The sequence below is a fragment of the Hylobates moloch genome, unplaced genomic scaffold, assembly GCF_009828535.3.
Source record: "Hylobates moloch isolate HMO894 unplaced genomic scaffold, HMol_V3 SCAFFOLD_2, whole genome shotgun sequence".
Lineage (NCBI taxonomy): Eukaryota > Metazoa > Chordata > Mammalia > Primates > Hylobatidae > Hylobates > Hylobates moloch.
In genome coordinates this window covers 106,788,840-106,812,758 of record NW_026652277.1, presented here as the reverse complement: position 1 = coordinate 106,812,758, position 23,919 = coordinate 106,788,840, and the positions used below count along the sequence as shown (strand labels likewise).

General features: G+C 41.6%; 1 protein-coding gene across 6 annotated transcripts; it reads left to right on the top strand.

The window, feature by feature from the left end:
* The first annotated feature begins 1,118 nt into the window (after window positions 1-1,118).
* SRSF12 (serine and arginine rich splicing factor 12) lies at window positions 1,119-23,138 on the top strand. Of its 6 annotated transcripts, none has more exons than XM_058435391.1 (6): window positions 1,125-1,323; window positions 11,936-12,508; window positions 13,241-13,306; window positions 13,657-13,768; window positions 13,936-14,077; window positions 20,152-23,138. In XM_058435391.1, exons 5-6 carry the CDS (start codon window positions 13,947-13,949, stop codon window positions 20,519-20,521), a joined length of 501 nt encoding a protein of 166 aa, XP_058291374.1. In that variant the 5' UTR covers window positions 1,125-1,323; window positions 11,936-12,508; window positions 13,241-13,306; window positions 13,657-13,768; window positions 13,936-13,946; the 3' UTR covers window positions 20,522-23,138. The 6 variants fall into 6 exon arrangements, with proteins under 6 accessions (XP_058291378.1, XP_058291374.1, XP_058291376.1 ...); XM_058435393.1 differs by having other exon boundaries at window positions 13,645-13,768; XM_058435395.1 differs by lacking the exon at window positions 13,241-13,306 and having other exon boundaries at window positions 1,119-1,323; window positions 11,936-12,057; window positions 13,661-13,768.
* Window positions 23,139-23,919: the final 781 nt, after the last annotated feature.

Here is a 23,919-nt window from a genome sequence, read left to right as displayed (position 1 = left end):
CCAGTACAGCTGCAGACCCAGGAACCTCCACAGCCTCTGAGAGGGCTGTGAGCTAGAAGGGTGACCACGACATGTATTCTTCAAAGCCTACCACTTCTGAGAGCGAAAAGGTGCACTCTTCACACTTAGGAGCTGCCTGGTTACAGTCCCAGCCCTGAATAACAGGCTGTGCCTACTGGCCACAGGAGCAAGGCGAAGACAAGAGTCTAACTAGAAGGGGATGGGCTACAACATTTTGGGGGAATGGGGAGACGGTAATTTAAATTTTGCTTAACTGTCCCTGCATTTTAACTGTTGTCTTCTACATCGTGGATTCATTTGTACATTCGTTTGTCCCCCTTCTAGAATGTAAGCTGAGAGGGCGGGGCTTGGCCTGTTTGTTCATTGATATATCCAAACTTAAGTGCCTGGTGCATAGCAGACGCTCAATAAACATCTGAATGAATGTACTCACAGCTGAGTGTTATGCCCCAAGTGAATAAAGGATGAAGAATCATATAATACTTAAAAATCCAACAGGCCAGGCGCGGTGGCTCACACCTGTAATCCCAGCACTTTCGGAGGCCGAGGCGGGAGAGGCTTGAGCCCAGGAGTTTGAGACCACCTGGGCAACACAGCGAGACCCCGTCTCTATTAAAAAACAAATCCGAACAAAATCGAGACCTCACAGTTGGAAAGCCGAAGGCTCAAGACCAGACGGGCAGGAGGCCTACCAACTGCCAAGGTCCTGGGCTCAGGACGATGAGCCGAGGGCCGCGGCGGCTGGGCGGGGGCGCGGTTGAATGCTGCTCCCACTGCCCCCACCTCCGCCCAGCCGCAGCCCCGACACCCACTCTGGGTCCTCTAACCCCCGGCGTCCCCGCCGCGGCCTCAAGCCCCCTCTTGGCCTCCGCCCTCCTGACATACACTGGCCCTCGCCGCCCCCTCCCCAAATCCCGTCGCACTCCAGGACCCCCCATACCCGGATCCCAGAGAGCCTCGGAACGGCCGCGCTCCTGTCTTCGGGATTCCCGCGGCCCCTGGGCCGCGCCGGCTCCGCCCCCGTCCCCGCCCCCGCCCCCGGCCCGTGCGTCCAGGCTGGCGCCGCGCTGCGCCCCCTCTGCGCCGGCCTCTGCGGCTGCGCGCTGGCGGGGCTGAGGCCGAGGGGTGGGGGTCGCGCCGGGGGCCAGGGGAGCTCCTGTGGCGGTAGCAGCGGTAGCGGGAGACGGAGCGAGCCCAGAGGCCGCGGGCAGACCCGGAGGGAACGGAGGAAGCGGTCATGTCTCGCTACACGAGGCCCCCCAACACCTCCCTGTTCATCAGGAACGTCGCGGACGCCACCAGGTGAACGGCCGCGGCTGCAGGTTGGGGGCGCGGAGGAGGGGCGAGGTAACAGCCGCGCCGCGGAGCCGGGCCGAGGCCCGGCGGAGGCCCGGCGGGGCTGCGCGGATCCTCCCCGCGGGTCCAGGCTGCGCCGCTGGGGGAGGTGTGAGCCCTCGGACTACTCCGCGGCCTGGGCGGAACTCGCGCCTCCGCCCTCCTGGCCAGCTTTCAGCCCCGGCGCCGCGCACATCGTGTCCCGGGCCCGCGCCGCTTTCCGCGCCTCAGCACTGCAGCCGGCGGGCCGTGGGGCACGGGGCGCCCCTTTCCGGAGCCCAGGTCGCTCCCCGCCTCGAGCCAGGAGGGTTTGCGCTCCAGCGAGTGCCCGCGCTTCAGGCCCTTTGTCGCCGTGCCCCGATAAAATTGCGCGTCCAGTCCTCCTAGATGAAGAGGAATTGGGGCTGGTGAGAATGTTCTGTACCATAATGCGTACTCGGGCCTTACAGTTTCTTTCCCCCAGTTCTGGTCTACTTAGAGACGGTGCTGCTTGCATTTTATTCACACAATTTTATTCTGCATAGAAAAAATAACTTCAATGAATGAGATCAGTGCGTTTTTCTTTAAAGTTCTGAGTCCAGTATTAACACTCTTTTTAAGGGCGTGAGTATAGACTCACCTGGTTGATTCTGATTCCCCATCCCTCTGTTGAGAATTCTGTCTACAGAGTGTCTGAACACAGATATTAAGGAATGACTTCTTCATATAGCACTTCCTCCCTTAATGGAGCTGGAGAAATTGGGGGCGGGGGGAGAGGGAACGGTGTTAATAGACATTCTCATTTCACTGGGCTTACTTCATTTACTTCCCCCCCAACCTTTCTACCTATGCAGTACTGTTTTATTGTACATAAGGGAGAGCGGAAACTAAGAGTTTTAATGATTTACATGGGGCCAGACAGGTACAGATATATGGAGCTCTTGACTCCGTAGTCATCTGAGATGAGTATTGTAATTTACCTTTGAGGAGTAAATAAACGTTAAGTAATTTTTATTTTTTAGTTATTTTTATTTTTTGTAGACGAAGTCTCGCTCTTGTCCCCCAGGCTGGAGTACAATGGCCCGATCTTGGTTCGCTGCAACCTCTGCCTCCCGGGTTCAAGCGATTCTCCTGCCTCAGCCTCCCAAGTCGATGGGATTACAGGGGTGTGCCACCACACCCGGCTAATTTTTGTATTTTTAGTAGAGACGAGGTTTCGTCATGTTGGCCAGGCTGATCTCGAACTCCTGACCTCAAGTGATCGCCCAGCTCGGCCTCCCAAAGCGCTGAGATTACAGGCATGAGCCAACGTGCCTGGCCAAGTATTTTTTATTTGATCACCCCAAGTACATGTATCACAACTATATGCTGTGGTTAATATATCTTAGTTAACATCTAAAAGGTGCCTTGTTTACGTTTCTTCTCTCAGCCTTTTTATCAATATATTACATAGAAAACACAAACATAATTCATGATTTGGGCAGAATTAAAAAACCTTGCAGTTGAACAGACAACTTGAAAATGGAATAAGCATCAAGCCTCTTCAGGGTGTCTGTAGAAAAATCAGAGGTTTCCAATTCTAATGGTTCACAGGGGCCAGCCAGGTTAATATAAACGAGTGAAGCTGCCAGCCTATAAGGCACAGTAGGATGGTGTGGACTATCAAATAGAAATAGAATAGCAAATGGAAAAGGAAATGTGCCATCTAAAAGGAGCAGCATCTGCCTCTAGGCTCCAGCTGACAGCTGCCATGTAGACATCTGGACTTATTATTGACATACCTTCCTAGTTGTAAAGAGAAATCAGAAATCTGGATTTCGTATGTGTAATCTCAGTCTTTAGATGTTAGCATTAAGTTGAATCATATGAAAATCCCATTCGTGGCCGGGTGCGGTGGCTCACGCCTGTAATCCCAGCACTTTCGGAGGCTAAGGCGGGCGGATCATGAGGTCAGGAGATGGAAACCATCCTGGCTAGCACGATGAAACCCCATCTCTACTAAAAATACAAAATATTAGACGGGCGTGGTGGCGGGTGCCTGTAATCCCAGCTGCTCAGGAGGCTGAGGCAGGATAATGGTGTGAACCCGGGAGGCGGAGCTTGCAGTGAGCCGAGATCACGCCAGTGCACTCCAGCCTGGGAGACAGAGCCAGGACTCCGTCTCAAAAAAAAAAAAAAAAAAAAAAAAAAAGACAGAGCCAGGACTCCGTCTCAAAAAAAAAAAAAAAAAACAAAAAAAAGAAAAAAGAAAACCCCATTGGTAGATTTGAAAGCTGTAAAATATAAGGCTGGGCACGGTGGCTCACGCCTGTAATCCCAGCACTTTAGGAGACCGAGTTGGGCGGATCACTTGAGGTCAGGAGTTCGAGACCAGCCTGGCCTACCTGGTGAAACCCTGTCTCTACTAAAACACAAAAATTAGCCAGGTGTGGTGGCTGGCGCCTCTAATCCCAGCTACTCAGGAGACTGAGGCACGAGAATGGCTTGAACCCCAGAGGTGGAGGTTGGCAGTGAGCCGAGATCAGGCCACTGCACTCCAGCCTGGGCGAGAGAGTGAGACTCTGTCTCAAAAAATAAATAAATAAAAGAAAGCTGTAAAATACAGCCTGGTGTATACACCTGTAGTCCCGATTACTGGGAAAGCTGAGGTGGGAGGATCACTTGAGCCCAGGAGGTCAAGGTTACAGTGAACTATGATCACACCACTGTACTCCAGCCTGGGTGACAGAGAGACCTTTAGAGAGTCTAAAAAAATAAAAGCTGTGGCCGGGCGTGATGGCTCACACCTGTAATCCCAGCACTTTGGGAGGCCGAGGCGGGTGGATCACAAAGTTAGGAGCTCGAGACCAGCTGGCCAACATGGTAAAACCCCGTCTCTACTAAAGATACAAAAAATTCACCGGGTGTGATGGCGCGCGCCTATGATCCCAGCTACTCGGGAGGCTGAGACAGGAGAATCGCTTGAACCCGGGAGGTGGAGGTTGCAGTGAGCCGAGATCATACCACTGCACTCCAGCCTGGGCGACAGGGCGAGACTCTGTCTCAAAAACTAAAAAAAAAAAAAAGCAGTAAAATATTGGCAATTTCATATTTATACACATTTTTAAAATGTTTAAACGTCATGCAGGCCAAATAAAACACATCTGCAGGTGACACCTGATCTCTGATCTATGTACTTCATTCACCAATGAGTGATTGAGACTGATAGTTGAGATTGACTGATTTCCTTTTCCATTTTTTCACTTTTTTTTTTTTTTTAGCTCTGCCACTGGCAGACTATCAAAATCTACAAGATTATATTACATGAATGAAATCTCTAACATTTGTTGAATACTCACTGTGTACTAGGTGCCATACTAAAAACATTACATACATTAAATTTTCGCAGTAACCCTATAATGTATGGTGGGTTTTTTTTTTTTTTTTTTTTGAGACACAGTCTTGCTGTGTCAGCCAGGCTGGAGTGCAGTGGCACGATCTCGGCTCACTGCAACCTCTGCCTCCTGGGCTCAAGCAATTCTCCTGCCTCAGCCTCCCGAGTAGCTGGGATTACAGACATGTGCCACTATGCCTGGCTAATTTTTGTATTTTTAGTAGAGACGGGGTTTCATCATGTTGGCCAGGCTGGTCTCGAACTCTTGACGTCAGGTAATCCACCCACCTCGGCCTCCCAAAGCACTGGGATTACAGGCGTGAGCCACTGCGCCTGGCCGTATGTTCTTTATTAACCCCATTTTACAGATGAGAAACCAACGTTTAGGTTAAGAATTTTGCCTAAGATCGAATAGCAGGTGAGTGATGATATGAAATTAGAATCATCACATGTAATCTATATTAACCTTTTAGTACAAAGTAGTATACAGTATAAGTTAACTAGCAATGTGACATGTAGACACTTTTTAAATTAGCTTTAAAGGTAGGGCACAGTGGCTCATGCCTGTAATCCCAGCAGTTTTGGAGGCTGAGGCGGGTGGATCACTTAAGCTCAGGAGTTTGAAACCAGCCAGGGAAACAGCAAAACCCTGTCTCACCAAAAAATACAAAAATTAGCCAGGCGTGGTAGTGCGCACCTGTAGTCCAGCTATTTGAGAGGCTGACGTGGGAGGATTGCCTGAGTCCAGGTGGTCAAGGCTGCAGTGAGTCAAGATTGCACCACTGCACTCCGGAGGTGAGAGTGAGACTCTGTCTCAAAAATAAATAAATAAATAGGCTTTAACATTTAGTATGCTTATAAACAAAATCTTTGGGGCCTGGCACGGTGGCTCACATCTATAATCCCAGCACTTTGGGAGGCCAAGGCGCGTGGATCACTTGAGGTCAGGAGTTCGAGACGAGCATGGCTAACATAGTGAAGCTCCATCTCTACTAATAATAGAAAAAATTGGGCCGGGTGCGGTGGCTCACGCCTGTAATCCCAGCACTTTGGGAGGCCGAGGTGGGCAGATCACGAGGTCAGGAGTTCGAGACCAGCTTGGCCAATATGGTGAAACCCTGTGTCTACTAAAAATATAAAAATTAGCTGGGCGTGGTGGCACTCGCCTGTAGTCCCGGCTACTAGGGAGGCTGAGGCAGAAGAATCGCATGAACTTGGGAGGCAGAGGTTGCAGTGAGCCAATACTGGCCACTGCACTCCAGCCTGGATGACAGAGTGAAATTGTGTCTCAAAAAAAAGTAAATCATTAGGATAAAATGTTAAATAAAACATATGTAAAATTATATACGCAGTGTGATTTCAGTTACAGCCATGCATCAATTAAGGACAGAGATAGGTTCTGACAAATCCATTTGGTGATTTTGTTGTTGTACAAACCCAAACCTACTACATAGTAAAGCCAGCTACACACCTAGGCTACGTGGTGTGGCCTATTGCTTCTAGGCTACATACCTGTACAGCATGTTACAATACTGAATACTGTAGGCAATTGTAAGACATTTACCTACATGTATCTAAACATAGAAAAGACACTGAAAATATGGTGTAAAAGATTTTTTAAAAGGTACACCTGTCTAGGACAGCTTTGTTATAAGATTATGGGGCCACCATGATATATATGGTTCATCATTGACTGAAACATTGTTATGTGGTGCATAACTATATTAAAAAATGAAAAAAGGAAAAAACTATATATGGAAAATGAGACTGGGGCCAGGCTCAGTGGCTTATGCTTGTAATCCCAGTGCTTTGGGAGGCCAAGGCAGGAGGATCCCTTGAGGACAGGAGTTCAAGGCCAGACTGGGCAACATAGCAAGGCCTCATCTCTAAAAAAAAAAAAAAAAAGTTAGCCGGGCATGGTGATGCGTGCCTGTAATCCTAGGTACTGGAGTTCAAGATTGGAGCGAGCTTTGATTGCACCACTGCACTGCAGCCTGGGCAACAGAGTGAGACCCTGTCTCCAAAAAAAAAAAAGAAAAGAAAATGAGACTAGAAAGAAATTAATTTGAACAGTAGGACTTTTCCTCTTCCTTTTTTCAAATATTTTTCAAATTTTATTTACTAAGAATGTTTTAAAACAAAACAAATTAAAAAAATTAAAAGCAGATGACACTAAAAGGCTTTGTGAATTACTGTAAAATTTGACAGAAATGAAATTGAACACAAGAACTGAAGAAATTTTAAAAATAAGTTTTAGGCCGGGAGAGGTGGCTCATGCCTGTAATTCCAGCACTTTGGGAGGCCGAGGCGGGCAGTTCACCTGAGGATGCCAGCTACTCGGCAGGCTGAGGCACGAGAATCTCTTGAACCGGGGAGGAGGAGGTTGCAGTGAGCCAATATCACGCCCTTGCACTCCAGCCTGGGCAACAGAGTGAGGCTCGGTCTCAAAATAAATAAAGTTTTAAAATTTGTGTTATGTTTCTTTTCACTGGTGAAACAAAATGTGGCTTAAGAAAAATAATATCTTTGCTTTTGTACTGCATAAAGGAATAATGTTTTAATGTCAAATATAGTGTATTAATGGAACTCCAGTCTAGGTGACAGAGTGAGACCTGAGACCCTGTCTCCAAAAACAAACAAACAAACAAACAAACAAATGTGTGAGCAAACTAGGAATGGAAGAGAACTTCTTAACCTAATAAATGTCAGCTATAAAAAACATAGCTAACATCATACTTAATGATGAAAGACAATGCTTTCCTTGTAAAATCAGGAACAAGAAAAGAATGCCACTCTCACAACTGCCAACGTTTTATTGCAGGTCCTAACCAGTGCAACAAGGCAAGAAAAAAACATATAAAATACAAAAATTGGAAAGATAAAAGTAACCATTCTTAGGTGACATATTTGCTTACATAGAAAATACTAGGGAATGAACAAAAAAACTTCTAGAACTAATAAGTTTAGTAAGTTATGAGGATATAAGGTAAATTTACAAAAACTTTATATTTAACAGCAAACAATTGAAAACAATGACAATTTAAAAAAACAGTTGCATTTACCATAGCATCAAAAGGCATACTTACTTAGGAAAACAGTTAACAAAAAACATGCAGAACCCTTTGCACCAAAAACTACAACATATTTTCAAAAGGAATTTTAAAAGCCAGCATAACAAAACCCCATCTCTACTAATAATAGAAAGAATAAGCCAGGTGTGGTGGCACATGCCTGTAATCCCAGCTACTTGGGAGGTTGAGGCACGAGAATAGCTTGAACTTGGGAGGTGGAGGCTGCAGTGACCCGAGATTGTGCCACAGTACTCCAGCCTGGGTGACAAAGCAAGACTCCATCTCCAAAAAAGAAAAACAAGTCTCACCCTGTCTCTCAGACTGGAGTGCAGTAGCATGATCGTAGCTCAATGCAGTCTCAAACTCCTGGGCTCAAGTGATCCTTCTTCCTCAGCCTCCTGAGTAGCTGGGATTATAGCCACTACGCCCAGCTAATTTCTTTTATTTTTTTGTGGAGATGGGGGTCTCACTATGTTGTTCAGGCTGATCTTGAACTCCTGGGCTCAAACAGTCCTCCCACGTTGGCCTCCCAAACTGCTGGTATTGCAGGTATCAGCCACCATGCCTGGGCAACAGTGGGAATTCTAACACATGTTTTTGGAAATGTAAGTTGGTTGGGCCACTCTGAAGAACATGTAATGAAGCTGAGATAGGCATGCTCTTCCAGCCTACCAATTTCTTTGCTGGTGATACTGAAGCAGGAGAATAGGGTCTGGAGGCAGGGAACCTAAGGCCGATTCACACTGACTTCCTAGAACTGAATCAAATGGAGAACTCCATCTCTCTACACCCAAGTAACAAAAGGATCAGGGGCTACTCCCTTTGCACCGTTATTACAGATAAAAAATGGAAAGTACCTCTGACTGGTCCCCTCCTGCAACCAATCAGACTGGTCCCAGGCCAAGTCTTCATGTGTAACTTTGTAGCTTTGCTTCAGCCTCTAATTGGTCGCCTCCCTCCACCAGACTGGTGGTGGGCCAAGTCTTCATTTACATAGGGTGTAACTGAGTAACCAGTGGGAAACCTTAGAGGGTATTTAAACCCTAGAAAATTCTGTAACCAATGCACTTGAGCAGCTTGCTTGAGCCTGCTCCCACTCTGTGGAGAATCTTTTCATTTCAATAAATCTGTGCTTTCATTGCTTCATTTTTTCATTGCTTTGTGCATTTTGTCCAATTCTTTGTTAAAAATGCCAACAACCTGGAGGACTCACAGGCAAGACCCTCCATTGGTAACAGAAGGATATAATATTTCTTTAAAAATACTGAAAATTATGGCAAGTATGTCAAATACTGAGATAATAATTTTTTTTTTTGAGAGAGAGTCTTGCTCTGTTGCCCAGGCTGGAGTGCAGTGGTGTGATCTCGGCTCACTGCAAGCTCTGCCTCCCGGGTTCACGCCATTCTCCTACCTCAGCCTCCCGAGTAGCCGGGACTACAGGCGCCCGCCACCATGCCCGGTTAATTTTTTGTATTTTTAGTAGAGACGGGGTTTCACCGTGTTAGCCAGGATGGTCTCGATCTCCTGACCTCGTAATCCGCCCGCCTTGGCCTCCCAAAGTGCTGGGATTACAGGCGTGAGCCACCACGCCCGGCCAGAAAATAAATCTTGTTGGTAGATACATGGGTGTTTATTATTCTCTGTACTTTTTTGAATGTTGAAGTAGATCATACCAAAAGTGCAAAAAACAACAGCTAACAGGTGAGGGAGTGGAGACAGTGGATGGGAATTGGCTCTTTTGAAAAGACCTGTTCATCTGACTCCCATCACCCTTGGCTTCCAGGACTCCAGACCTCTGTGGCACACAGTGCTGCAGCCTCCTCTTTTATATTATCTATGATCCCTTTCCTCTTAGCCACTACATTTGGTTGATGGGATTGGTTGTCTCAGAAGACCTTCATTTGAATCCTAGCTGTACTACTGGCTATGTAGATCTCTGGGCAAGGTAACTTCTCTCACCCTCAGTCTCCTTAACTCTTAAATGGTAATAGTAATGTATTCTTTTTTCATTGATAGGCAAATATATATTGAGTACCTACTGTGTGCCCAGCAGCTACATTAGGTACAGAGATATGCTGGTGAAGACACCTGCTTTAGCAGTGATTCTCAACCTTCAGTCTCAGAATTGCTTGTGAAATCCTAAAAAAATTAAACATAACTGGGCCTCACTATGGAAAACACTAATTAGGTCCAGAATTAATGCATCGGGTTGGGGTGCCTCTGTCTGTAACATCCCTTCACAGATGATTACAGTACTCAGGAGAGGTTGAGACTCTTTATGCCAGTCTATGGTCTGTGGGAGCAGGAATTGTGTTTTTCTTGTTTCTCATTATATTCCTAGAGCCTGGCATATAGTAGGTGCTCAATAAGTATTTGCTTAAGTCTGAATAAGTAAAAGAAAAAAGATATTGTCACTGTCCTCAGAAACTAATAGTAAAACATGTTCTATGAGTATTAAATGAAATAAAGTATGTCATAATGTTGACTGAGCTACTGGCATATAGTCGATGCTTAGTCAATTTTTGTTGAATCTTATATGTAATAATTTCTAAATCCCCATCTCTAGCCTTAGTCACTGGCTTCTAATAATTATATTAATACACACTAATTAATATGCATATAATCACAATTTTCTGTTGCTTATAGAACTCTTATCAATGTTCTACCATCACCTCAAATTCTGCATTTCTAAACCTGAAAGTTGCTTCTTTTGCCTCTTTTCTTCCTCCTTGATCTAGCTCTCTTCTAATTTTTGTCACTGACACCATCTTTTTTCCATTTGTCCAGGCTAGAAGCTTCTTAGTCATCTTTGAATCTTTATTTCTCCTGAGCCACATTTTATGATCATAGCTTGATGCTGAATCCCTATGATAGCACCATGAAGCAGTAGGGTGTAGTGGTTAAGATGGACCAGTATGAGACTGAAAATTTGATTTCTAGCTTTGTTACTTGCTGGCTCAGTGACCTTAGATAGTTTACTCTGTCTGTATCACCTGTAATCTGCCTGTATCACCTGTAAATAACCTGAAAATCTGTATCACCCGTAATCTGTCTATATCATCTGTAAATAACCACAGGGAAATTGTAAGAATTAAGTGGTCGTAAGGTGAACACTGGCTAACATATAAATGCACTGTAACTGTTAGCTATTATTGCTAAATATTTTGTCTCTTCAGTTAAATTGTAGCTCCATGAAGATGAATATCATGCTATTTCTTTTTTTTTGGTACCCCTTCTGAAGTACCTAATCACGCTAGAAGGCACATAGCAGGCTCGGAATACCTGTCAGATTTGGGAATACAGTAGTTACTTTGTTTTATGTTTAATATTAAAACATCAATTTTTCTTTAAAGCCTGATAAATAATTTTAGGACTTCTTTAGAATCTAATTCTTGCTATCTGAAAACAAGATTAACATAAACATGAAATTAAAGTGAAGCAAAATGAATGTGTTCTTAGTGAAACAGTTACTTATTAGGTCTTATAATAACTTTCAGAGGTGGATATGCTGGGTCAGTATTTCTGGAAATTAAGCATAACAACCACCTGGAGTGCTTGTAAAGATACAGGTTTCCAGCCTCTAATCCATACTTCCTGAATCAGAACCTCCAAGAGAGGTCTGAGAATCTAGGGAGGTTTTTTTCATGTTTTCTTTTTTCTTTTTTTTTTTTTTTTTTGAGACAGGGTCTCACTCTGTCCAACCCAGGCTGGATGGAGTGCAGTGGTATGATCTTGGCTCACTGTAGCCTCAACCTCCCCACGCTCAGGTGATTCTCCTGCCTCAGCCTCCTGAGTAGCTGGGACTACAGGCACACGCTACCACACCTGGCTGATTTTTGTATTTTTTTGTAGAGACGGGGTTTCACCATGTTGCCCAGGCTGGTCTTGAACTCCTGGGTTCAAGTGATCCACATACCTTGGTCCCCCAGAGTGCTGGGATTACAGGCATGAGCCACCACGCCTGGCCTGAGAATGTTTTTTTCCTTTCTTTTTTCCCTTTCTTTCAAAACCTTGCATGATTCTTACAAAAAACAATTTTAGATAATGCTGGTCTAGATGATGTTCTTTCTTTTGAAGGTTTCAAGTGGATTTCTGTAGGCAAAATATTTTAATCCAGCTATTCATATTTCTTTGCCTTATTTCTAAAACACTTCAGGCCTGAGGACTTGCGCCGTGAGTTTGGTCGATATGGCCCTATAGTAGACGTTTACATTCCACTTGACTTCTACACTCGCCGCCCAAGAGGATTTGCTTATGTTCAATATCCTTTATTTTATTGTGTGCATGCGAATATACTGTATATGCGTGCTTATACGTATATGTATTCAGTAGCATATGAGATTAATATTGCCTAATTAAATGTGTTTATTTCTTTATCTCAGAAGATCTAAAGCAGTCCACAGTAGCTGGCAAGCACCCCCCAGTTTGAACCAACCTGTTAGCTAGAATCCAAGCATAAACCCAGCAGGCGAGACAAAAGGCACCTAAAGTTCAAGCATCAAGGAGTAAAGAGGGAGGGTGGACACAGATATAAAGACCTGGAAGAGGGGAAGTCTTTATCAAGCAAAAGACAAAGCCAACACCAGGTTGAGACTTCGGCTTTCCTACATTTACTCAGAGTTCCAGAGTCAAAGCCAAGTCTGATTTTGTTGGTTCTGCGTCTCTTAGAAAGTCCATCTTGCAAGCCTTAAAGAGTAAAGGTCAAGGTTCAAGATCAAGTGACATTGAGGTAATTGCCAGTCTCGTTTTATATTGTATATCTTGAGCTTTTTCTGTTTGTTATTTTTTTAATAAACCAGTGAACAACCTCCTAAAAAAAGTTACTCATTTTTATATAGCTAATTTCCATTATAGCTAGGTTTAATATAATTTATATACATAAGGAAGTTTAGTGGGATATTACAAACCAGTATATGTCATTCCAGATATTTACAGATTGCTTTTATGTTTCTTTTATATTTATATCCCAAGTAGTAAAAACATAAATGTTTGGCCGGGTGCAGTGGCTTACGCCTGTAATCCCAGAACTTTGGGAGGCTGAGGCGGGTGGATCACCTCAGGTCAGGAGTTGGAGATCAGCCTGACCAACCCAACATGGTGAAACTCCGTCTCTACTAAAAATACAAAAATTAGCTGGGTGTGGTGGCGGGCACCTGTAATCCCAGCTACTTGGGAGGCTGAGGCGGGAGACTCTCTTGAACCTGGGAGGTGAAGGTTGCAGTGAGCTGAGATCACGCCATTGCACTCCAGCCTGGGTGACAAGAGGGAAACTCCATCTCAAAAACAAAAAAAACCATAAACGTTTAAAATGGTAGGTTCAAAAGTAGATACCATTTTTAAAGCACTAAATCAGGTTTTGTTTTAACTCACTTGTATATGTGCAGTTTTGTTTATAAGTAATGTCTCTTAAATGTCAAATTTAAAATTAAGCCTTTTAATGAAAGAGTAATTTTAATTTCAGAATAAAGGCTTCTGCATGCTGATATTCAGTGAAAAACCTGATGGATCCTTTATCTGAAAGAAGGGAGTGAGTCCTAACAGTTTGTAATTTTATAATGCTAGCCAAATTTGGACTTTTTTTTTGTTTTTCTTGTTTTCAAATTACACATGCATACTGCAGCCACACTATTGTAGACACTAAAAGTACAGTTACATGTTTGTTTTGTTCTTTTTATTTTTAGACTCACTCTTCTAAACATAATGGGTCATTTGTTTTCATGAGAAAAAGTGAAAGTTTTTTTTCTGATTATTCATATTATATTGAAGATGTGAGCTTAATAACTTGAACTTGATTTTCCTATTAATTTCATTTCACATGTAAATAATGCTTTTAAAATATGTTTACTTGATATCTCATGTTCAAAGTGTCCTTAACAGCTAGTCATATTTGAAGATGTTCGAGATGCTGAAGATGCTCTTTATAACCTCAATAGAAAGTGGGTATGTGGCCGTCAGATTGAAATACAGTTTGCGCAAGGTGATCGCAAAAGTAAGTGTGACTGGATGCTAGATTTTATTTATTCAGCAGAATGAGTTTCAGTGATGACCGATTTTTTTAATTTAAAATTCTTTCAGTAAATGATTACTAGTTGAGTGGTTGTTACTGTGGTGTTCAGGTAACGAATTACGTCATAAGTCTTGTTCTTTATGTTCCAGCACCAGGCCAAATGAAATCAAAAGAACGTCATCCTTGTTCTCCAAGTGATCACAGGAGATCAAGAAGCCCCAGCCAAAGAAGAACTCGAAGTAGAAGTTCTTCATGGGGAAGAAATAGGAGGCGGTCAGACAGCCTTAAAGAGTGAGTACAAGAGGACTGAAAACTTCATTTTCTACTTTTTCTGGGAAATAGATATACACATATATTTTTTTGATAGGGTCTCACTGTTTCCCAGGCTGGAGTGCAGTGGTGCGCGATCATGGCCCACTGTAGCCTTGACTTCCTAGACTCAAGCAATTTTCTCACCTCAGCCTCCCAAGTAGCAGGTACTACAGGTGTGCACCACCACACTGGGCTAATTTTTTTATTTTTTGTAGAGATTGGTGGTCTCGCTATGTTGCCCAGGCTGGTCTTAAATTCCTGGGCTCAAGTATTCCTCCCACCTCAGCCTCCCAAAGTGCTAGGATTACAGGTGTGAGGCACTGCACCCAGCCTGGAAAATATTTTAAAGTTTTTATAAACAGTCCACCTGAGTCATTTTGCTTAATGTACAAATGTAATCAATTTTTGTTAAAAGATAACGCTCTTCTCTATTTATCATATATTGTTATTTAACTTGGGTTTATGGGATTAATTCTTATGTTAAAGTTACAGACTTAACTTTATCTTTTTACATGAGAAGATAATATATAGTGAGCAGAAAACAAAAAGTAAAAAAAAAAATACATACTCAGCCACGTGCGGTGGCTCACACTTGTGATCCCAGCACTTTGGGAGGCTGAGGCGGGCGGATCTCAAGGTCAGGAGTTCAAGACCAAACTGACCAACATGATGAAACCCCATCTCTACTAAAAATACAAAAATTAGCTGGGTGTGGTAGCCACGTTCCTGTAATCCCAGCTACTCAGGAGGCTGAGGCAGGAGAATCACTTGAACCTGGGAGGCAGAGGTTGCAGTGAGCCGAGATCATGCCATTGCACTCTAGCCTGAGCAACAGAGCGAGACTCCATCTCAAAACAAAAAGCAAAAAAAAAAAAAACAAGGTGATGTTTTAGATAAATAAAATTTTCCTAAATGTGCCCAACAGTTTGTAATCTTCAACTTTAAAAATGGTTAAATGCGTAAGACATACAATAAAACATCCAGGTGCAGTAATCTCAGCACTTTGGGAGGCTGAGGTGGGAGCGTCACTTGAGGCCAGGAGTTTGAGACTAGCCTGGCCAACATGGTGAGACCCTGTCTCTCCAAAAAAAAAAAAAAAAAAAAAAAAAGAAATGTAATAAAATCCCTTGTGAAAAGTGGTTGACTAAAGTTAATGTAAATCAATTTACTTATAAAAGATAAGTTATCAAGAATAAATTCCAAGTATGGCAGTATTGAAGAAGACATATTAAGTAGTAATTTGGGGGCAGGGGAAAAGATATTTTCAAGTTATTTATTTTGCTAGCCAGGAGTTTATTTCTATTAGAATAATAGTGAATCACAACAAATTAATTATATGGACCAGGTGCGGTGGCTTACGCCTGTAATCCCAGCACTTTGGAGGCCGAGGTGGGTGGATTACTTGAGGTCAGGACTTCAAAACCATCCTGAGCAATATGGTGAAATCCTGTCTCTACTAAAAATTCAGGCTGGGCGTAGTGGCTCATGCCTGTAATTCCAGCACTTTGGGAGGCCGAGGTGGGGGCAAATCACCTGAGGTCAGGAGTTTGAGACCAGTCTGGCCAAAATGGCAAAACCCCGTGTCTACTAAAAATACAAAAATTAGCTGGGTGTGGTGGCACACGCCTGTAATCCCAGCTACTTGGGAGGCTGAGGCAGGAGAATCACTTGAACCTGGGAGGCAGAGGTTGCAGTGAGCTGAGATCACGCCACTGCTCTCCAGCCTGGGTGACAAAGCGAGACTCTGTCTCAAAAAAAAAAAAAAAAAAAGAATTTAAATTGATTGTTTCTAAATGCATTACAGCCTTAGTGAACCAGTTTTTTTCTCTTGCTTGATTTAAATAAGGTGGATATTCACATCATTTTCTGCCTTCTAGTGGAAGTAAAGTATAATACTTGACTGTCTCAAATCATCCTGGAGTATCAGGAATAGAGGACCACATCTTTCAGGGCAATGCTATTCTGCTTTGTACTTGTTATAAGACCATTGCTTAACCTCCCTGACCCCAGTTTTTCTCATTTTAAAAATTGTCTTATGGCCAGGTGCAGTGGCTCACACCTGTGATCCCAGCACTCTGGGAGGCCACGGTGAGATCACTTGAGTCCAGAAATTCGAGAGACCAGCCTGGGCAACATAGTAAGACCCCCGTGTTTACAAAAACTAAAAAAAATTAGCCAGGTGTGGTGGCACACACCTGTTCCAGCTACTGGAAGGGTGGGAGGGAGGGAGAGGGTGGACTGAGGTGTGAGGACTCCTTGAGCCCAGTAGGTCAAGGCTGCAGTGAGCCATGATTGCACCACCGCACTCCAACCTGGGCAACAGAGGAAGACTCTGTCTCACAATAAATAAATAAATAAATAAATAAATTGAAATGTAAAAAAAGGTATTCCATAAATCTTTGTTAACTTTATATCAAGGAATGTGTATGTTAGAACTCTAAATGTTCCTGAACAGTGTTAAAATTGCTCCTCAACTCCCTTTTCTTTAGTCCAAATATATTTTAGTGTCCTTCTTTCACTATGTTAGGATTTTTTTTCAAGGACATTTTCTTCATTTTGCTTCCTACAGCTGTCTACAAAATGAATGAAATTTAATAATTTCTAAAAGACTGTGAATTTATTCCAGAATATATTCTACATCAATATATTTTCAGTATAAATATATAATAAAAAATTCAAGAGAGGCCAGGTGCAGTGGCTCATGCCTGTCATCTCAGCACTTTGGGAGGCTGAGGCAGGTGACTTGAGGTCAGACAAGCCTGGCCAACATGGCGAAACCCCATCTCTACTAAAAATACAAAAATTAGCCAGGTATGGTGGCACGTGCCTGTAATCCCAGCTACTTGGGAGGTTGAGGCAGGAGAATCGCTTGAACCCAGGAGACAGAGGTTGCAGTGAGCCAAGCTCGCCCCACTGCACTCCAGCCTGAGTGACAGAGCAAGACTCTGTTTCAGAAACAAACAAAACCAAAAATTGACGCTTTACGTGGTATTATCATTCTCCAAAGAAAGCTTTCTAAATTTCTTCATCGCGTTCAATGTTACTATCTAGTATCATTTTTCTTCAGTCTAAAGAATATTTAGTATTTCTTTTTTTCCTCTTTCAGCTCACCAAGAAGTACCAGGGCAGTGAATATTTAGTATTTCTTATAGTACACATCTGCTGATAGTGAATTGTCTCAGCTTTTGTCTGAAAACATCTTTATTTAATATTCATTTGTGAGAAATATTTTTGCTGAGGATAGAATTTTATATTGGCAGTGATTTTATTTTTCTCTTTAAAAATGTCATTCCATTGTTTTTCTGATATCCATAGTGAGTTGTCAGTCTTATGATTGCTCCTTTGAAAGTAATTTGTCTTTCATTCTCTGGCAAGGTTTTCAGATTTTTTTTTTTTTTTTTTTGAGACAAGAGTCTCACTCTGTCACCCGGGCTGGAGTGCAGTGGCACAATCTCGGCTCACTGCAGCCTCCGCCTCCCAGATTCAAGCGATTCTCCTGCCTCAGCCTCCCGCCACCACACCCAGCTAATTTTTGTATTTTTAGTAGAGGTGGAGTTTCTCCATGTTGGCCAGGCTGGTCTGGAGCTCCTGACCTCAGGTGATCCACCCGCCTCAGCCTCCCAAAGTGCTGGGATTACAGGCATGAGCCACCGCACCCGGCCGGTTTTCAGATTTTTTCTTTGACTTTGGTTTTCATCAGTTTCACTGTGATGTGCCCAGTGTAGTTTTCTTTGTCTACGTAGGGTTTATTGAGCTTTTTGAAATTGTGAGTTAATGCTTTTTGTTAGTTTTGTAAAATTCTATGCCATTATCTCTTCAAATATTGCTTCTGCGTTATTCATTCTTTCCTCCGGCCTGTGTGACTGTATGCTATACATCTGTCGTGTTCTTTTATGGATTTCTTAAAATTCCTTTTCTCACATTGTATTTCAGTAGGATGTTGTTGTAATGATCTTTTAGTTAACTGTTTTCTTTTTTTTTTTTTTTTTTTTTAGTCTTGGAGGTTTTCTCTTGTTGTCCAGGTTAGGGTGCAATGGCGCGATCTCGGTTCACTGCAACCTCTGCCTCCCAGGTTCAAGTGATTCTCCTGCCTCAGCCTCCTAAGTAGCTGGGATTACAGGCATGCGCCACCACGCCAGGCTAATTTTTGTATTTTTAGTAGAGATGGGGTTTCACCGTGTCAGTCAGGCTGGTCTTGAACATCGTGACCTCAGGCGATCCACTCGCCTTGGCCTCCCAAAGTGGGATTACAGGCGTGAGCCACTGCACCCAGCCTAGTTCATTATTTCTTCTGCTATATCCAGATTGCTGTTAAGACCATCTAATGACTTTTTAATTTTAGATGTCATATATTTTTAGTTTTAAATGTCTGTTTCTTTTTATAGATTCTAGTTTTCACTGAAACGATCTTTTTATCTGTTTTGTCTTTTCCTCTTATTTTCTTAAATATATTACTCATAGTAATTTTTTAAATTCCTGTTTGATGATGCCAATATCCAAATCACTTTGGGAATGATTCTTTTGCCTTTTATTTTCCTTAGTTTTTAGTTATTCTTGCCTGTTTGTTTTTTTTTTTTTTACATAGCATGTTGGACATGGACAAAAAATTATAGAGGCTCTGCATGACATTATCATTCTCCAAAGACAGTTGTTTTATTTTGGCAGACAGAATACTGGCAGATCACTTTGATCTTAAGGCTTGGTTTTGGGCGTTGTTAAAGCTGCTTGTTTTGGCTTTGAATTTATTCCTAGGGCATGGCCCTTACCTCTAGAATGTAGCCCTTCTGGGTTGTTGCCTAATGTTCCTCATTGACCTTTTGGGAGTTTGAACTCTAATCTCTCTCTCAGCACTGTGTGTCTGATAAAAATTTCAGCGTAGTTCTTGAATTTCTGAATTCCGGTTTTTTGCTGGTCCCTTGGAATCTCTTCCCATACACACACAACTTAGAAGATGGCCAGTGATTTAAGGAGAATTTGTAGGCAAATTTTAGAGGTACTTTTTGGTCTCTAATTCACTCCTCTCTAGAGTTTTTGCCTCTCATGTCCCACCCATTTTGGTAGCCCTGAATTAACTTTCTCTCTTCAGCTTAGTCAAATACCCATTTTCTGGTTGGGCTCAACTCCTCCATGCTGTCATTTGAAAAATGGTCTTACTTAGTAAAAGAGCCAAGGCTTGTAATCCCTCAGGTTCTTCCTGCTTGTGTTGATTATCCTCCAGTGCCTTCGAACAGTTGTTTTATAAATGTTGTGTAGCTTTTCAATATAGTTGTTTTCGACTGGGCGCGGTAGCTCACGCCTGTAATCCCAGCACTTTAGGAGGCCGAGGCAGGGGGATAACCTGAGGTCGGGAGTTTGAGACCAGCCTGACCAACATGGAGAAACCCCCATCTCTACTGAAAATACAAAATTAGCTGGGCGTGGTGGCGCATGCCTGTAATCCCTGCTACTCTGGAGGCTGAGAGAGGAGAATTGCTCAAACCTGGGAGGCGGAGGTTGCGGTGAGCCGAGATCGTGCCATTGCACTCTAGCCTGGGCAACAAGAGCGAAACTCCGTCTCAAAAAAAAAAAAAAAAAATACATGTATGTGTGTGTGTGTGTATATATATGAGAGAGAGATGTTTTCTATGGGAAGATTAGTCTAATACAAGCTGTTCTGTCATGGCAGGACCCAAAAGTCCTACATCTAGATTTTTATTTTTATAAGCATTATTTGAACTGTAAATAATTGATTTTTTTAATCTTTTTTCTTCAGATTTTTGTACCTCTTAAGAGCTGTATAACCCAGACTAAATATGCAGTGCATTTTTCAGAACTGATCCCTATATGTCTAGCAAAGTAAAAATTTTTGGCTATATATTCTAGTATAACAAATATTACAAACTTGTTACTTATGTTTGAACCAAAAGCATGCATAATAAAATGAGAAATTTTTTTTACCTTATCTAGTAAAAATATAACTAATGTTATGTAAAGTATGTAAGTTCCTAAAAGTGTTGTTTCCTGACCTCTTATTTTGTGTGAAATACATGCTCTAACATTATGGATGTTTGCAGGTCTCGACACAGGCGATTTTCTTACAGCCAGTCTAAATCTCGTTCCAAATCATTACCAAGGCGGTCTACCTCAGCAAGGCAGTCAAGAACTCCAAGAAGAAATTTTGGCTCTAGAGGACGGTCAAGGTCCAAGTCCTTACAAAAGAGGTCCAAGTCAATAGGAAAATCACAGTCAAGTTCACCTCAAAAGCAGACTAGCTCAGGAACAAAATCAAGATCACATGGAAGACATTCTGACTCAATAGCAAGATCCCCGTGTAAATCTCCCAAAGGGTATACCAATTCTGAAACTAAAGTAGAAACAGCAAAGCATTCTCATTTTCGGTCACATTCCAGATCTCGAAGTTACCGTCATAAAAACAGTTGGTGAACAGCAACAGAAAGAGCACCACGCAGTCTTTAATATAAGTTATTAAACTCTCATTATGTTAAATAAAAATTCTTTAAGGCGTACAGAAAATGCGAGTTGATATTAGTTACTTTGGGCATATGGAACAAATAAAATCTCTAGCTTTGGATTAATACAAATTTGGTCTCCATTTAAAGGGCCCACACTACAAATTATGATTTGTCTGATGTCACCATTTTATGGACCATTTTTTATTTACATTGTGGTAGAAGGGTACTTTTCAAGGGAAATGAGTAAACTGGAACTAATTTTTAAAATTCTACTTGCATAGTATTAGTACTATTAATAATACCTTTTACACAAATATTTTTGACTTTAAAGCACTTTCATGTAAAAAGTAACTATGACTGTATAATTGCATAGAGCAGACTTAAGCTGTTTGACACCTATGTCTCTTTTGTGTCTTCTGTTTAAACTTGGGCCAATTCCTGGTGGATGTTAGTTCATATTACAAAATTCTGATGTTCCAAAAAGTAGAATTTATATAGAGATCAAACATTCAAAAGATACATTCTCTCCTAAGCTCAAAGGTTATATTTTTATTGGGTAGAACAGTATAGGTAAGTTAACATGAAATTGCATCCTGCACCATGTCCACATTAGTAATATCAGAACTTTTGAGAAATACTGGATTTTGAATGGTTTGAGACTAATTCTTTAAAAATTAGGCTGAGCAACACTCACAGTCCAAAAATATTCATATTAAGATTTACACATTTGAAGAATGGTACATTTTGTATAAAATCATATTTGATACCATTATTTCCACATACCTACTTTTCATCTGTTGCTTAATTTTTTCTTTTTAGAGTTCTTGCTCAACTTTATATAGAATAAGTCTTATTATTTTTGAAAGAGTGTTTAGTACCTTGTATTAAGAAACTTGGCCAAGCGTGGTGGTTCACTCCTGTAATCCCAGCACTTTGGGAGGTCGAGGCGGGCAGGTTGCTTGAGGCCAGGAGATTGAGACCAGCCTGGGCAACATGGTGAAACCCTGTCTCTAAAATTTAAGAAGAAGAAGAAACTCAAGACTACATCTTCAAAAAACAACTTTGCAGTATTTGAATTTTACATTATACTGCCCTTCATTTCTGACAGCCAAATAACTTTACTGATATTTATTGCTTTTGTAGTTGTTATAACTAATAATTTCTTTGAAAATGTATTGTAGTTTATGTTTTTCAAAGGGTTTTGGTAGTGTTTGTGATAGAATCGTTTTGCATATGATTATTATAGGGGATATATTTATAGAGCTCTACTTGTATACTTTGTGACTTATATTATGAAAACTTCTAAGTTCTCAACCCGTACAGTTAGTATTTGTATCCAGAGTGTTTAAGAAAAAAATCTGTCTTATATTTTTAGTATATAGGAGCCAGTGTTGCTTCTATTTGTTTTGAATACAAATTCCAGTTTTCTTTGCATATTAGATCCCATATGTAAGAAACAACCTTACACAATAATTTGTATGCTGGTAATATTTGGACAAGTGCCGTAAATTAATGTATATTGTACTTTCTGAATAGATTTTCTCTAATCATAGCAAAATTTATTACAAAACTACAACTCTTTGAACTATTCTGCTATAATAAAATTTAGTTATAAAATGATGTGGCACTACTGAAAATCTAAAGGATAATCTGAAGAATGAGTAAGACAGATATTGATAGTAATTTTTAGTATTTTCAAAATGTTTGGGTTCATACACATAAGTGAAATCATTTTAAAAACTAGGGGCTGGGCACAGTGGCTCACACCAGTAATCTTAGCACTTTGGGAGGCCAAGGCAGGAGGATTGCTTGAGCCCAGGAGTTTGAGACCAGCCTGGGCAACATAGCAAGACCCCTTTATCTATAAAAATAATAATAACTAGGTACCATTGTGAAAAATAATAACTAGGGATTGATTATAGTATCTTTACTCTGTATTCACAAATTGGTCTCTATATTCCTGAACATATTTAATCCTTTGATTTACCTCTGACTAGGTTTGTCATTGTAATCCCTAGGCTGCTTAGGAGGATACCATTTGGTTTGATGAAAAAGCTGGAATGATAATAGCTCAAACTCTTTTGAGCATTTAGTACATGCTTGGCACTGTTCTATATGTTTTAAGTTATTCACTCATGTATTTAACCATCAACACTCTTAGGAGGTAAATATCCCGCAATTACTTTTGCACCAACCTAGTACCACTGCAGACGAGGAAACAGATGGCAGAGAGGCTAAGTTACAAGGGCACACAGCCATAAACTTTGGATCTGTAGAGTGACGGGGCTTCAGAGTCCTCTTCCTGACTGCTGTTCCCATGTCTTTTGCAAAGAGAAGTCTTTGACAGGTATATGCTTTATTAAAATCATCTTTAGAAAGAAATGAGAGAATAGAAATTAGAAAATGACTGTAGGCTTTGATGAAAATGACTTGTGACTAGGTGAAAATTGTTTGGCTGGGTATCCTGGAAAATGGTCTTCTGGGAATATCTATATTCTAGGGTTCAGTTTTGTCATAGAATTGTTGCTTGGCCCATTTAAGAGAGATACTTTAAGTTGTTTATTAATAAATCAAATGTTTTAATTTTAGACATCTGTGATCAATTCTTTTAAAGACTATATTTATTTAAGTACTTCCCAAGTTTAGTGCAGGGGTACTACCTACCATTTATTCAGGATCATAGAGGGTAAGTTAGGGTCAAAGAAAAGCAGCTGCCATGACAGCTCCTTGCTTGCTTTGTCCCCAGGAATAATGCACAAATAATTTATAGCAGCTGATATTTTTCGGTGTTAACAGATAATAGGGGAATTTGCTGAAATTTTTATTTGGAGCCTCGGATTTAATTTTAGGCCACTGGGCTAATTTATTTTTAAATGTAAGTTAATTCCAGTACTTTATTTGTAAAGTTTACTTGAGATCTAACTATTCTAAGACATGCTGTTGCATTACAAATAAGAATTGCTGCATTTATTTTGATCCCATTGCCAGAGGCAAAATTAGTCAAAATTTAAAGGTATGTAGAAATACTTTTGTAATCCTTCTAAACTACATTAAATTTCTGGCTGACCGTGGTGGCTCACACCTGCAGTCTCAGCACTTTGGGAGGCTGAGGTTGGCAGATCAACATGGTGAAAGCAGGTCTCTACTAAAAAATACCAAAAAAAATTAGCCGGGCATGGTGGTGCATGCTACTCGGGAGGCTGAGGCTCGAGAATCTCTTGAACCCGGAAGGTGGAGTTTGCAGAGAGCCGAGATGGTGCCACTGTACTCAAGCCTGGGCTACAGAGTAAGACTCTGTCTCAAAAAAAAATAAAATTGTAATTTCTTAGATTTAAAAATTTGTTTTCCAAAGACAAAGAGGGTAGTAGA

Excerpts from the sequence above, each read along its gene's own strand:
- SRSF12 (XM_058435395.1), top strand. The coding sequence starts at position 1,259 with ATGTCTCGCTACACGAGGCCCCCCAACACCTCCCTGTTCATCAGGAAC. Across the intron at positions 13,769-13,935 it reads TGCGCAAGGTGATCGCAAAA|CACCAGGCCAAATGAAATCA; the intron begins GTAAGTGTGACT and ends TTTATGTTCCAG. Across the intron at positions 14,078-20,151 it reads CGGTCAGACAGCCTTAAAGA|GTCTCGACACAGGCGATTTT; the intron begins GTGAGTACAAGA and ends GGATGTTTGCAG.